Source organism: Chiloscyllium plagiosum, unplaced genomic scaffold (genome assembly GCF_037043375.1).
Source record: "Chiloscyllium plagiosum isolate Xiang-an unplaced genomic scaffold, Cpla_swu_hap1 HiC_scaffold_1, whole genome shotgun sequence".
Classification (NCBI taxonomy): Eukaryota; Metazoa; Chordata; class Chondrichthyes; order Orectolobiformes; family Hemiscylliidae; genus Chiloscyllium; species Chiloscyllium plagiosum.
The window spans coordinates 109024464-109037746 of record NW_028270139.1 but is presented as its reverse complement, the minus strand read 5'-3'; the positions used below and the strand labels follow the sequence as shown (position 1 = coordinate 109037746).

The 13283-nt window shown below is 41.1% G+C and overlaps 1 protein-coding gene across 3 annotated transcripts in view; it reads right to left on the bottom strand.

The window, feature by feature from the left end:
* Positions 1-13283, bottom strand: part of LOC122548398 (putative E3 ubiquitin-protein ligase HERC1) — a 377691-nt gene that overhangs the window by 163967 nt on the left and 200441 nt on the right. For 2 of the 3 annotated variants that reach the window (XM_043686981.2, XM_043687001.2), the window contains exons 36-38: positions 7403-7486; positions 2028-2560; positions 356-1140 (exon numbers count right to left, since the gene is read on the bottom strand). In XM_043686981.2, the coding sequence (XP_043542916.2) occupies positions 356-1140; positions 2028-2560; positions 7403-7486 (1402 nt within the window). The remainder of the gene's footprint in view (positions 1-355; positions 1141-2027; positions 2561-7402; positions 7487-13283) is intronic. The other variant, XM_043686991.2, reaches the window with a different exon arrangement.

Sequence of the window (13283 nt, the reverse complement as noted above, 5' to 3'; positions counted from 1 at the left end):
TACAACTCTGATAGGATTTATATTTTGAATTCAAGTAAAACACCACTGTTACTCCTGTTGAAAATATAGCACACAAAATTGATTACATCTGTCTCTTCCTTACATTCAGTGACTAGAAGTAATTTCTCAAACAGATGGTAAGTCACTGAAAAAATGAAGTTTCACTGTACTAGTGAATTTAAAAAAACTCTAGATGTAGTTGAGATCAATACAACTGGTTCTCTGAAAGGATTTCTTATTGGTTAAGCAATATGTTCATTCTTAAATAAGGCAATTATAATAAAAATATTCGTATGGGTACCAAAAGTTACAGTACAATAATTATGAGAAACAATTCTAACGAAATGTTTCTTACCTCTATTCTCCTTAGCTCTGTAATCTCCCACCAAGGAATCCAAAGCAGACTTGAAGATCATGATATGTGCACGTTCTAGATCAGCAAGTGAAATTACTCGTTTAATTGGGCATGGTCGCACAGCCCATTTTACCATGCATCTCATTAAGTAATGAAGAACCATTCTGAGTTCAGTATTCTCTACGGAGCTGGAGGAAACTTTGGCACATTCTGAACTACTCGGACTACTTGCAGTGATATTTGGAACAAGGAGCAAGTCCGCATATTTTCCATAACTCAGTATGGCACTAAGGGTTTTCATGGCCCCAACAGAGATATATGAAAGTTGCACAGCACGTAGTTCAGCTAGAAACAATTCATGGTTTTGTAAATTCCGGTCACATGAGCTCTGACAGTTTTCAATTAAGTCACCATCAATTTTCAAAGCACATCCTTTCTGAGCCTCATTTTCTTCATTTTGATCAGTTAGGTTTTTGGTGAGTACATTTGATGGTTCTCTGCTCTGTAAGTTGGTGGGATCTTTGTGGTCATCATCTGCCATACATTTTGCAATTTCATCATCCAATTTTTTTTCCAATTCGGGCTTGACAACCTTCTCAGCTGAATCTTTATTTTGTGTCACCTTGCCGCTTATTTCAGGTTCTTCATGGACTCCAGTCAAGTAGGTCAGGTCCAGTAACATGGCAGCTTTAAGACCATGAAATCTTGTGATATCAAAGGGGTATGGCTTGCATGGCTCCAATGTAGAGAGTGGTGTGTCACTGGGAGACCAAGAATTCAGGAAGCTTTATTAGCAGATGTTATAACACAATGATGAAGGGAGATTGAAAGCATAAAATAAAAATAAAGAAGTGTGTAAAAGAGAAAGTAAAACAGATGTATTAAAGAACATGGAAAAAAAAAGTATAGAAATAAAATTGATACAAAATGGAAAGAAAAAGTAATGAGTCAAAATTAAATAGAAGCAATGCTTTTAATCATTTATAATGTCATGCATTAAAAAAACTGCCAGATTTATATCACTAGAGATATAATTTTTTTGTTAATTCCCCACTTGTTAAGATAGTATGATCAATTCAACCTAGACCATTTCAAAATATATACCTCCCATTCAATTCACCTAAATCACTTGAGCAGATCTGGAAAAAAATTGACTAGACAAATCAGCAAAGGGGTAAACCTACTCTTAAAATAAAATGCATTACCAGGCTTGGAGCCTGGCATTTTCACTAATCTTGACTGCACTGTAGCAGGAAACGAATTCCTTCAGAATATTTTAATTTAACATTGTTCATTCTTAAGATTGGTGCAGCTGGTAACTTGGCAGTGTAATATGACAACCAACAAAAATCCAGTATCAACGATGCTGTTGCTAAAAACACAGCACATTAGATTAAGTTTGCTTAACCTAGATTTTATGTTCATCATTCTGATGATTGTTTTGTATCTTTTCAAGATGAGAATTCCTAATGTATTTAACAGCTGAACATATGAGAAACAAAGTCCACAATACAAAAAGATTTTCACTGTTGAGAATTATATTCTCTCCCACTCCCTCATCACATCCCCCAATCCACCTCCTATCCTTCTCTGATTGATAGAATAGCCAGATGACCTCTTCCCATTATGTCAATGAAATAAATTAATTTCTCAATTGATCTTAGATTTGTACCTGATGGTGATTTCCACATCTTCCCACTGTAGTCTTGCAGAGGTGCCTCTTTCTTTGGTAACTCCTAAAAGGGTTGCTCTGCGCCCTGAAGGTTTATGTATGCAATGACCACCAACACGGAGCCCACAGTCAATTCCACCAACAACTGCCAGAACAGGCCATACCTCTCTGCACAACATTCTTAGTTGCAGCTCAGCTAAGTCTGTGATGCCTTGGGCCTTATCTTCACCCTTGAATAACTTATCTTCTTGTCCTCTTGTTTCTTTTTCCTCAAAGGTAGTTTTCTTTACCGAATATTTACTTCGAGATTTATTTAGCTTCAAAATTTTTGCTTCTTTCATTATCGAACCAATCAGCTCAAGCCTACAAAGCATGTGGTGGTTAATTGCAGGCATCCAGTTGTCATGGATATGGAGTTTTCGGATTAACTGGACAGTCGCTTCTGCTAGTACAGTTGATAGAGGACTACAATATGGTTCACCAGGCAAGAGATCTCGACAAACTCCACGCATTTGCATATCACAAAGTGCCACCTGAAATAAAGAGAAGATTGACAGACTCCATGGGAGTACAGTAAATGGATTGTACAAGTGTAGCTACCAGGCAAATCACAGTGATGATTTTATTAGCCTTGGGTTACATAAATCCCGGATAAAGAGATGACATTTATCTTAAGCGGAGTTTATAAGACTTAAATTTTAAGAAATGGTTTAGAACTTAAATCTTGTCTGTATAACTAGGAACTACATTCCCTGCATCTAATAGCGAAATGAAATTCCCATAGCAAAAAGGGTGGTAACCTTAAATAAGATTTTTTATAGGTCTTGAAAAAGTCTAAATATAGTAGTAAACTTCTTACTACACCATAGTGATAAATCAAGTTAATAAATAACTTAAAAATGTAAATACATTTATTAAAATTCAAAATTTACAGTCCCCATGGCTCTAAAAACAAATGGACTACTAAATTAAGCATGGTTGTTACCCAGAAGGCATCACCATAAGACCACACATTTATACATTTAAAAAATGTTCAAATGCACCATATTATGGAATGTTGAATTACATGCCAAAGTTATTGGAAGTACTTATTGGCCTTTGCCACTTTGGGGAAGGTATCATCTTTCTCATGAGTTCTCCACGCTTTCAGCTACCACCATCACATCTAACATTTCGTTCCACTCCAATGTACTTAAATGTGTTATTATTGCCCCATCTTTGTCACACCTTTTCAGTTAGACACCTTCAAACAGGTTTGTATCCTGCCACTGTACCAAAATAGCATCTATCAAAGTCAAGGATAGCATCCTATGTGACTAACTGTAAAAGTCCATCCCTTCTCACTTCTTTGGCTGTAGCCTCGGACATGCTGACCACACCATCTCATCATACCAACCAGCACCTGCACTGTAGACTTATCTATTACAGCATTTCAGATGCAGTACCAAGTAAATTTTAAAGGGGTTAAGTGCTGCTTCTTCCAAAGGAAGTAAGTCCCTTTGATCCTTCCTCTCATATTATGCTATTTATATTTAATATTTCATATTCGTCCTCTAACTGCAATGTTTGCATCATCCTCTCCTTTTTATGGAGACAGAAATAAAGAACTCAAGTATTCAACAATACATGTCACTGTTTTCCCCCAGTTTAGAGCCTTTGTTCTTTCTCTTTGTCTTTTTCTGAAAAGGTGATATATCTATCTGCATTATGAACAACCTTCAGAATGGTCACACACTGCAACTTCATCCACTTGCCTAGCTACATTTCCTAAGACTAAATCTAGGATTGCACCCCATCTCAGTGGGTTTGTGTGTCAGTTAAAAAAAGTTCTCTTGATGAGAACTGCAACTTCCCAATAACCATCCTAATGTCTCAGGTGATGCTCTCCCTCTTACACCAGCTTTCAATTTCTTTGCTTACTGGCACATATGATTGGGAGTAATCCTTAGATTACTGCTTTAGAGGACCTGCTTCTCATCTCCTTCCGAGCTCCATAACATCTGCTTTCAGCACGTTACCCTCTTTGCCACCCAAGTCATTGATACTATAATGAACCATGACGTCCGGCTGTTCACCCTAGCTTACAGAATCCCTACAGTGTGGATGGAGACCATTAGGCCCATCGAGTCCAGAATGACTCTCTGAAAAGCAACCCACCCTATCCCCGAATACCTGCATTTCCCAAGGATAGTCAATCTAGCCTGCACCTGCCTGGACACTATGGGCAATTTAGCATAGCCAATCCACCTAACCTGCACATTTTGGACTGTGGGAGGAAACTGGAACACCCAGAGGAAACCACTCAGACATGGGAAGAATGTGGAAATTCTACACAGACAGTTGTTCGAGGGTGGAAGTGAACCCAGGTCGTTGGTGCTGTGAGGCAGCAGTGCCAGACACTGAGCCATCATGCCACTCACTTCAGGGAAGGCCCTGAAGCCGCTCTTCAATATGTTTTACCCTAGTATTAGGAAGCAATATACCATCCTGAACTCATGTCTAAAATAGAATTGCCCAAGTCCTCCCTTAACCAACAAATTCCCTAACACATCTGGTCTTCCCCTCTTCTTCCTCTCTTGCTGCATAGCAGAGCCATGCTTGAGGCGCCATCACCTCTTTGAACAGGTTAAACACATCTCTCAGACTTGCAAAGGGGTCATAGTGACTCCAGATGCAGTTCAAGGTCTGAGACCTGAAACTGAAGTTTCAGCAATACTTGCGGCACCTGCAGTGGCTCGGTCACTGGTAGCTTGCTTGACTTTCTAAATACGACTGAACACATAATCCACAAAATCAAGCTGCCTTGCCATGCCTCAACAGTATTTTACTTTGGTTTGCTTATAAGAAGTTAATTTCACTTGGCCTTAATATATAAATCTTCTAGAATTGAAAACTTTACTCGTAATAAGTCATAAAAGGAATGTTTAACATTTTACTAGTTGCAATAAACCTTCCTCAAGGTATCTTTCCTTCATGCACTGAATTCCTACATGAACCTAATTTACTACTCTCTCAGGCATTGTCTCCTGACCATGTGCCACTTACAAAACATTAATAAAACCTTCCTTCCAATCTGCAAACTAGTCACTTACTCCCTCCATCTATATGGTTACTGTCTGATGTTCAACCAGACTATTCAACTTGGCATTCTATTTAAGTTGGGTGAGTATTTTTATTCTTTCATGAGATGTAGACGTAAGAATGCTGTTCATCCTTAATTGCCCTTGAGAAAGTGGTAGTCGAAAAGTGCAATGCTGGAAAAATACAGCAGGTCAGGTAGAATCCAAGGAGCTGGAGAGTCATTGAGATATGAGGAGATAAGTTTGGTGGGACAGGAGCAAGCGGAGATAATAGGTCAACCAGGGCAGTCAGGTTTGTGGAATTTGGGTAAGAGGTAGAATCAAGCGGTGCAGGGTTGCAGAATTATGGGGTTTGAGGCTGTGGATGGTCTGGGAGACGATGGTTAGGTGATGGGAGGTGAGGTTGTGGTTGAGGAGGAGGTAGGAGGAGGTGTCGTGAGGTGGCACCTGGCTTCAGCGATGTAGAAGTCAGTGCAGGTTGAGATATGAGGAGATACGTTCGGTGGGGCAGGATCTGCCTGACCTGCTGTGCTTTTCCAGTGCCACACTTTTCAACTGACTCTCCAATATCTGCAGTACTCACTTTCTCTCTTGAGAAAATGGTACTGAACTGTCTTCTTGAACTGTTAATGTTCACCAGCGTAGGGACACCTACAGTGCTACTGAAGGGGTCATGCTTTTGATCATCTGACACTGAAAGAATAGTTTACAGATCCAGGTCAGGGTGGTATGTTGGGCTTGGAGGGGAAAATGAAGATGGTGGTATCGCCTGTACGTTGTTGTCCTTATCCTTCTCTATGGTAAAGGTCACAGGTTTAAAAGGTGCTGCTGATGGATCTTTGTTAAGTTGCTGCTATGCATCTTGTAATATCCACAGCTATCACTGTGCATTGGTGATGGAGGAAATGAACGTTTAAGTTGGTGGATGGAGAGGCAATCAAGTGAGCTGATTTGCCCTGATGGTGTTAGGCATCTTGTGTGCAGTTGGGGCTGCTCTCATCTAGGAACTGTACTGTATTCTAGCACATTCCTGACTTTCTGTCCTATATATGGAGGACAGGCATTGGGGAGACAGAAGGCAAGTTAATCACCTTAGAATTCCTTATCTCTGGTCTGCTGCCACAACCAAATTATTTATATAGCTGGTACAGTATGGTTGTTGGTAAATAGTAAACCCCAGGATGTTAATAGTGGGGATTCAGAGATGGTGATGTCATTGAGTGTCGTGAGGAGATGGTTAAACTCTCACTGGATGGAGATGACCATTGTCTGGCACTTGATATTTGAATGTTACTTGCCAATTATCAGTCCCGAGCTGATTGTTATCCAGGACTTGCTGCATGTTGGTACATGCTGCTTTCAGTTGCAAATGGTACTCAGTACTGTGCAAACATTAGCAAACATCCCAGTTCTGATCTTATGATGGAAGTAAGGTATTGAAGAAACAGTGGAAGATAGTTGGACTGAGGACATTAACACGAGAACATTCTGCAACAATGCCCTGAGACAGAGATGATTGCCTCTAGCGACGACAACTATCTTCACATGGGCAGGTATTACTCCAACCACTGGAGATATTTCTCCTGATTCCCATTGAATTCAGTTTTGCTAGGGTTCCTTTATGCCACATTCAGAGAAATTCTGCCAGAATGTCACAGACAGTCAATTCTGACTTCTCCTTGAGTTTAGTTTTCTTTTCCACAGTTGAATTGAGGCTTCTGACAACATACACTAACAGTTTAACTGCCTTTTTCTACCACTTACAGGGACCAATATTGCTCCCCTCCTCGATACAGTTGTAGCAGGAAATCTCACACATGCACTTGAACCTAAAGACTTGAGAATTGCTAAACTCTCATCTTTCGTTAATTTAAACTCATCCAAAACTCTGCTGCTTGTATTCCATCCTGCATTAAGCCCCATTAACTTATCACTTCTCTGTTTGCAGATCTACAGTGGTTTCTGGTATGGCAGCTCCTCAATTCTAAAATTCTCAATTTTTCAATCCTGTTCTCAAGTTCTTCCATGGTTTCACCTTTCCATATCTTCAACTTCCTGCCTAACAGGTTTCCGGAATCTTACAGCTCCTCTGATTCTGGACATGCAAACATCCCTAATTTGAATCTCTTCATCACAAGCAATTGTGCTTTTAGTGTGTGGATCCTAAGTTCTGGAATGTCTCTCCTCTTTTATTTTTGCCTTTAAAACAACCTTAAACCTCTAATTTTTGATCAAGATTTCAGACTTGGAAGTTAAGAATTTGTTTGAATCTGTGGGAATAAATTATTCAGTTACCTTTTCTCCAGGATTACTGCTGTAAAACATCACGCAAGGATACAGCTCAGTTGCATCAACATCTTCAAAGGCTAACTTTGGTTCCTAAGGCAAAGAACAGAAATTATCATTCATGGCCAGCGTCCCTTAAAACAGGCATCATAACCCAGAAGCAAAACACTTTCCCACTCCAGTTGCTGGAAACTTGTTTCTTATGAGGGGCAGAAATGGAATCAATGAATGGTTTCATGAGAAATGGGATGGACTCTTGGGAAAAACAGACTTTCAAGACCTCAGAGTTACCGTGGGGTAAAGGACATGACTGGATTGCTCTATAGATACAAAACATAGAACATAGAACATAGAAGAATACAGCGCAGTACAGGCCCTTGGGCCCTCGATGTTGCGCCGATCCAAGCCCACCTAAACTACACTAACCCACTATCCTCCATATACCTATCCAATGCCCTCTTAAATGCCCATAAAGAGGGAGAGTCCACCACTGTTACTGGCAGGGCATTCCATGAACTAACGACTCGCTGAGTGAAGAACCTACCCCTAACATCAGTCCTATATCTACCCCCCCTTAATTTAAAGCTATGCCCCCTTGTAATACCCGACTCAATACGCGGGAAAAGGTTCATACTGTCGACCCTATCTAACCCCCTAATCATCTTGTACACCTCAATCAAGTCACCCCTAAACCTTCTTTTCTCTAGTGAAAACAGCCCCAAGTGCCTCAGTCTTTCCTCATACGATTTTCCTTTCATACCAGGCAACATCCTGGTAAACCTCCTCTGCACCCGTTCCAATGCCTCCACATCCTTCCTATAGTATGGCGACCAAAACTGCACACAATATTCCAGATGCGGCCGTACCAGAGTCTTATACAACTGCATCATGACCTCAGGACTCCGGAACTCAATTCCTCTACCAATAAAAGCCAGTACGCCATATGCCTTCCTCACCGCACTATTTACCTGGGTGGCAACTTTCAGAGATCTGTGTACATGGACACCAAGATCCCTCTGCTCATCCACACTACCAAGTATCCGACCATTAGCCCAGTACCCCATCTTTTTGTTATTCTTCCCAAAGTGAATCACCTCGCACTTAGCTACATTGAATTCCATCTGCCACCTTTCTGCCCAGCTCTGCAGCTTCTCTATATCCTGCTGTAACCTGCCACATGCTTCCTCACTGTCAACAACTCCTCCGACTTTCGTGTCATCCGCAAACTTGCTCACCCAACCTTCTAACCCCTCTTCCAGGTCATTTATAAAAATGACAAACAGCAATGGTCCCAAAACAGATCCTTGCGGAACACCGCTAGTGACGGCACTCCATGTAGAAACTTTGCCATCAACTACTACCCTCTGTCTTCTTCCATCCAGCCAATTCCTAATCCAAACCTCCAACTCACCCTCAATGCCATATCTCCGTATTTTCTGCAGTAGCCTACCATGGGGAACCTTATCGAACGCCTTACTAAAATCCATATATACCACATCTACCGCTTTCCCCTCATCAACCTCCTTCGTCACCTTTTCAAAGAATTCAATAAGGTTTGTGAGGCACGACTTGCCCTTCACAAAACCATGCTGACTATCCTTGATCACATTATTCCTATCTAGATGTGCATAAATCCTATCCCTTACAATTCTCTCTAAGACTTTGCCCACAACAGAAGTGAGACTCACCGGCCTATAGTTACTAGGGCTATCCCTACTCCCCTTTTTGAACAAGGGAACCACATTTGCTATCCTCCAGTCTTCTGGGACTACTCCTGTAGACAAAGAGGACATAAAAATCAAGGCCAATGGCTCTGCAATCTCCTCCCTTGCTTCCCAGAGAATCCTAGGATAAATGCCATCAGGCCCAGGGGACTTATCTATTTTCACCTTTTCCAGGATTTCCAACACCTCTTCTCTACATACCTCAAAGCCATCCATTCTACTTATTTGTGCCTCATGTGATGGATAGATTGACCTTCTTCTGTGATATATGAATCATAGTCATATGTTGTACAAATTGAATGTAAGTTTAAAGGACAACTATGTCATTGCTAATGGATGAGTTATGGAGGAAGCTCCATCCCCATGAATGTGGCAAAGTAATTAAAAGCAAGCATAAAAAACTCAAGAGGAAAGAGAATTAGAGATAAACCCTGAACAAACCCTAGACTTTCTCAACTTCACTTCGCTCCTAGCTACCTAACATATGGATTCAATTGCTTGGCATGCAAGAAATATTTGACTTTTCTCAATTGCCTTTGACACTTCAGAAATACAGACCAGAGAAAAGAAAACCAATCACATTTGACCTTGATATTAACAAAGTGTGATGGAAATGTATTTTTAAAAAATTCATTCACATAATGGGGGCATTGCTCACTAGGTTATCATCTTTTGCTCACCCCTAATTGTCTAGAGGGCAGTTAAGAGTCAGCCCATTATGCTGGGTCTGGAGTGACATATAGGCCAGCCAGGTAAGGATGGCAGTCTCCTTCTCGAAAAGAGATTAGCAAACCAGATGGGTTTTCTGATATTCAACAGTAGTGGCACAGTGGTTAGCATTGCTGCCTCACAGCACCAGGGACTCTGGTTTGATTCCAGCCTTAGGTGACTGTCTGTGTGAAGTTTGCACAATTTCCCCTTGTCTGTGGGTTACCACTGGGTGCACGAGTTGTTTTCTTGTAAATGAAAATTTGGGTGTACATTTTTTTAAAAGCTTTTTTCTCACTTTATGTCTGATTTGACACTGAATTCACTACTTTGATTCATGCTTCCATGTTCAGAACTGAAATGCTGTATACGCTGGCGTCCTGATACAAATACAAACAATCCTTAGTAGATCAAGGCAGCGCTGAAGAGAGTGAAACAAAGCTAACATTTCAGATCAATATTTTTCAATCACTGTGATAAATTACCACTTAATATCCAAGATTACAAAGGTATATTGATCAATTGGGTCAATGGGCTGAAGAATGGCAGATGGAGTTTAATTTAAATAAACGCAGGTAAAACAGTTTGGTTAAACAAACAAGGGCAGGACTTATACAATTAATGGTAGGGCCCTGGGTAGTGTTGTAGAACAAAAGAGACTTAAGGGTTCATATACATAATACTTTGAAATTTACATCACAGATTGACAGGGTCGTTAAGGCAGCATTTAGCACACTTGCCTTCATTGCTCAGGGTAAAGAGTATACGAGTTGGGATTTTATGTTGAGGTTGCACAGGACATTGGTGAGGCCTGTTCTGGACGACTGCGTGTAGTTCCAGTCGCCCTGCTGTAGGAAGGATATTATTAAATTAGAGGGGGTTCAGAAAACATTTACCAGGATTTTACCAGGAATCGAGGGTATTGTTGAAAAATAGACTGGATAGGCTGGGGTGCTTTTCACTGGAGCGTAGGAAGTTGAGGGGTGACCTTATAGAGGTTAAGAAAATCATGAAGCGTATAAGGTGAATAGCAAGGGTCTTTTCCCTAGTGTGGGGTTGGGGGATAAAGTTAAAAACTAGGCATATTTTTAAGATGCAAGGCGAAGATTTAAAAGGACACGAGGGGCAACTTTTTTTTTTAAAAACACAAAGTGGTTTATATGTTGAATGAACTGCCAGAAGTAGTAGTGGATGCAGGTACAATTACAACATTTAAAAGACATTTAAATAAGTACATGACTAGGAAAGATTGGAGGTGTAAAGACAGGTAAAGGGGACTAATTTAATTTGGGAACATGGTCGGCATGGACTGGTTGAACCAAAGGATTTGTATCCATGCTGTATGACTCTGACTCTTATCCATTATAAGTCTAAATAAGATGTGGTGGCTGTCCCCATTGTGGTCGAAAGGGCCATCAACTATGTCCAAATCATTCCTCCTACTACTACTCACATCCATTCCTCTCTGCCCCGAAACCAAAGGCTTTCCTTGGTCTCACCTGATATTCCACCAGCCTCTGGATTCAATTGATCATTCTCCCTTACCTCCTCCATCTCTTGCATGATGCCTCTACCAAATATCCTTTCTTCTCCACTTCTTAGCATTCTAAAAGGACTATATCTTTCATCACACTCATATTACTTCTCAATCACCTTCAACGCTCCCTCCTCTTCCCACTGCACCATTCCATGCAAGCACAAGAGACCCAACTGTCCTTCCAACTGTTCAAAGACTCAAACGGTATATCTAGCAAAGACAGAGATTTACTTGTCCTTTGACCTCATTGTCTTGTCCACTTACACTGCTATAATGAAGTTCAATATAAACCCAAGGAACAGTATTGCACTTTTTGCTTGGGCATTGTATAGCCTTTTCAATTCAACCCAAGGTTGTGCACTCTTATCTCCTGTTTTAATAGAAAACCTGAATTAAAGGAGGAGGTAAGAGTGCAGAACTCAGGAGATGTTATTTAAAAATCATAAATAAGAGTGTGTGGGAAGAGTTAGTAATCAAACCTTAAGCACACTGGACAAACAAATGACAATGAGAAGAGGACTGAAAGTGTTATATCTGAATGCATGCAATATAAGGAATAAGGTAAATGATCTTGTGGCGCAGATCAAAATCGGCAGGTATGAGATGGTGGTCATCGAGGAGACGCAGCTGCCAGGGTATCAGGACTGGGAGATGAATATTCAAGGATATACATCCTATTGAAAAGATAGGCAGGTGGGCAGAAGGGGGCGGGATTGCCCTATCAGTAAGAAATGAAATTAAATCAATAATAAGAAACAAAGTAGGGTCAGATAGCGTACAATTGGTGTAGGAAGAATTAAGAAATTGCAAAGGTTAAAAAAAGCATAGGTGGAGTTCTATTCAGTAGTAAGGGCTGGGGTGAAAAATACACCAGAAGATAGAAAGGATGTGGAGGAAAGACATCATGGGGAATTTCAATATGCAGGTGTTCTTGGAAAATAAGGTTGGCAGTGGATTACAAGAAAAGGAATTTGTGGGATGGCCACAAGATAGCTTTTTGGAGCAGCTTGTAGTACAGCCCACTAGGGAACAGACCATATTAGATTAGATTAGATTAGATTACTTACAGTTGTGGAAACAGGCCCTTCGGCCCAACAAGTCCACACCGCCCCGCCGAAGCGCAACCCACCCATACCCCTGCATTTACCCCTCACCTAACATTACGGGCAATTCAGCATGGCCTGCACAACTTTGGACTGTGGGAGGAAACCGGAGCACCCGGAGGAAACCCACACAGACACGGGGAGAATGTGCAAACTTCACACAGTCAGTCGCCTGAGTCGGGAATTGAACCCAGGTCTCTGGCGCTGTGAGGCAGCAGTGCTAACCACTGTGCCACCGTGGATTTAGTATTGTGAAATGAGGCAGAGTTTAAGGTGAAGGAACCCTTAGGAGGCAGTGATCATAATATGAGTCAATTTACTCTGCAATTTGAGAGGGAAAAGATAGAATCAGAAGTATCGGAGATGAATAAAGGCAACTACAGAGGCATGAGGAAGGGGCTGGATAGAATTGACTGGGAGAGGAGCCTAGCAGGAAAGACAGTGGAACAGCAATGACAGGAGTTTCTGGGAGTAATTCAGGAGACACAGCAGAGATTCATCCCAAGGAAAACGCAGCATGGCACAGGGAGGATGAGGCAACTATGGCTAACTAGGGATGTCAGGGATAGCATAAAAGCAAAAGAGAAAGCATATAGTGTGGCAAAGGGCAGTGGGAAACCAGAGGACTGGGAAGCTTGCAAAGACCAACAGAGGGCAACAAAAAAAAAGAAATAAGGAGAAACAAGATTAAATATGAGGGTAAGCTAGCCAGTAATATAAAGGAAGACTGTAAGAGTTTCTTTGGATGTATAAATCGCAAAAGAGATCATTGAGTCATTGGAAAATGAACGCAGGAGAAATAGTAGGTGGACAACAAA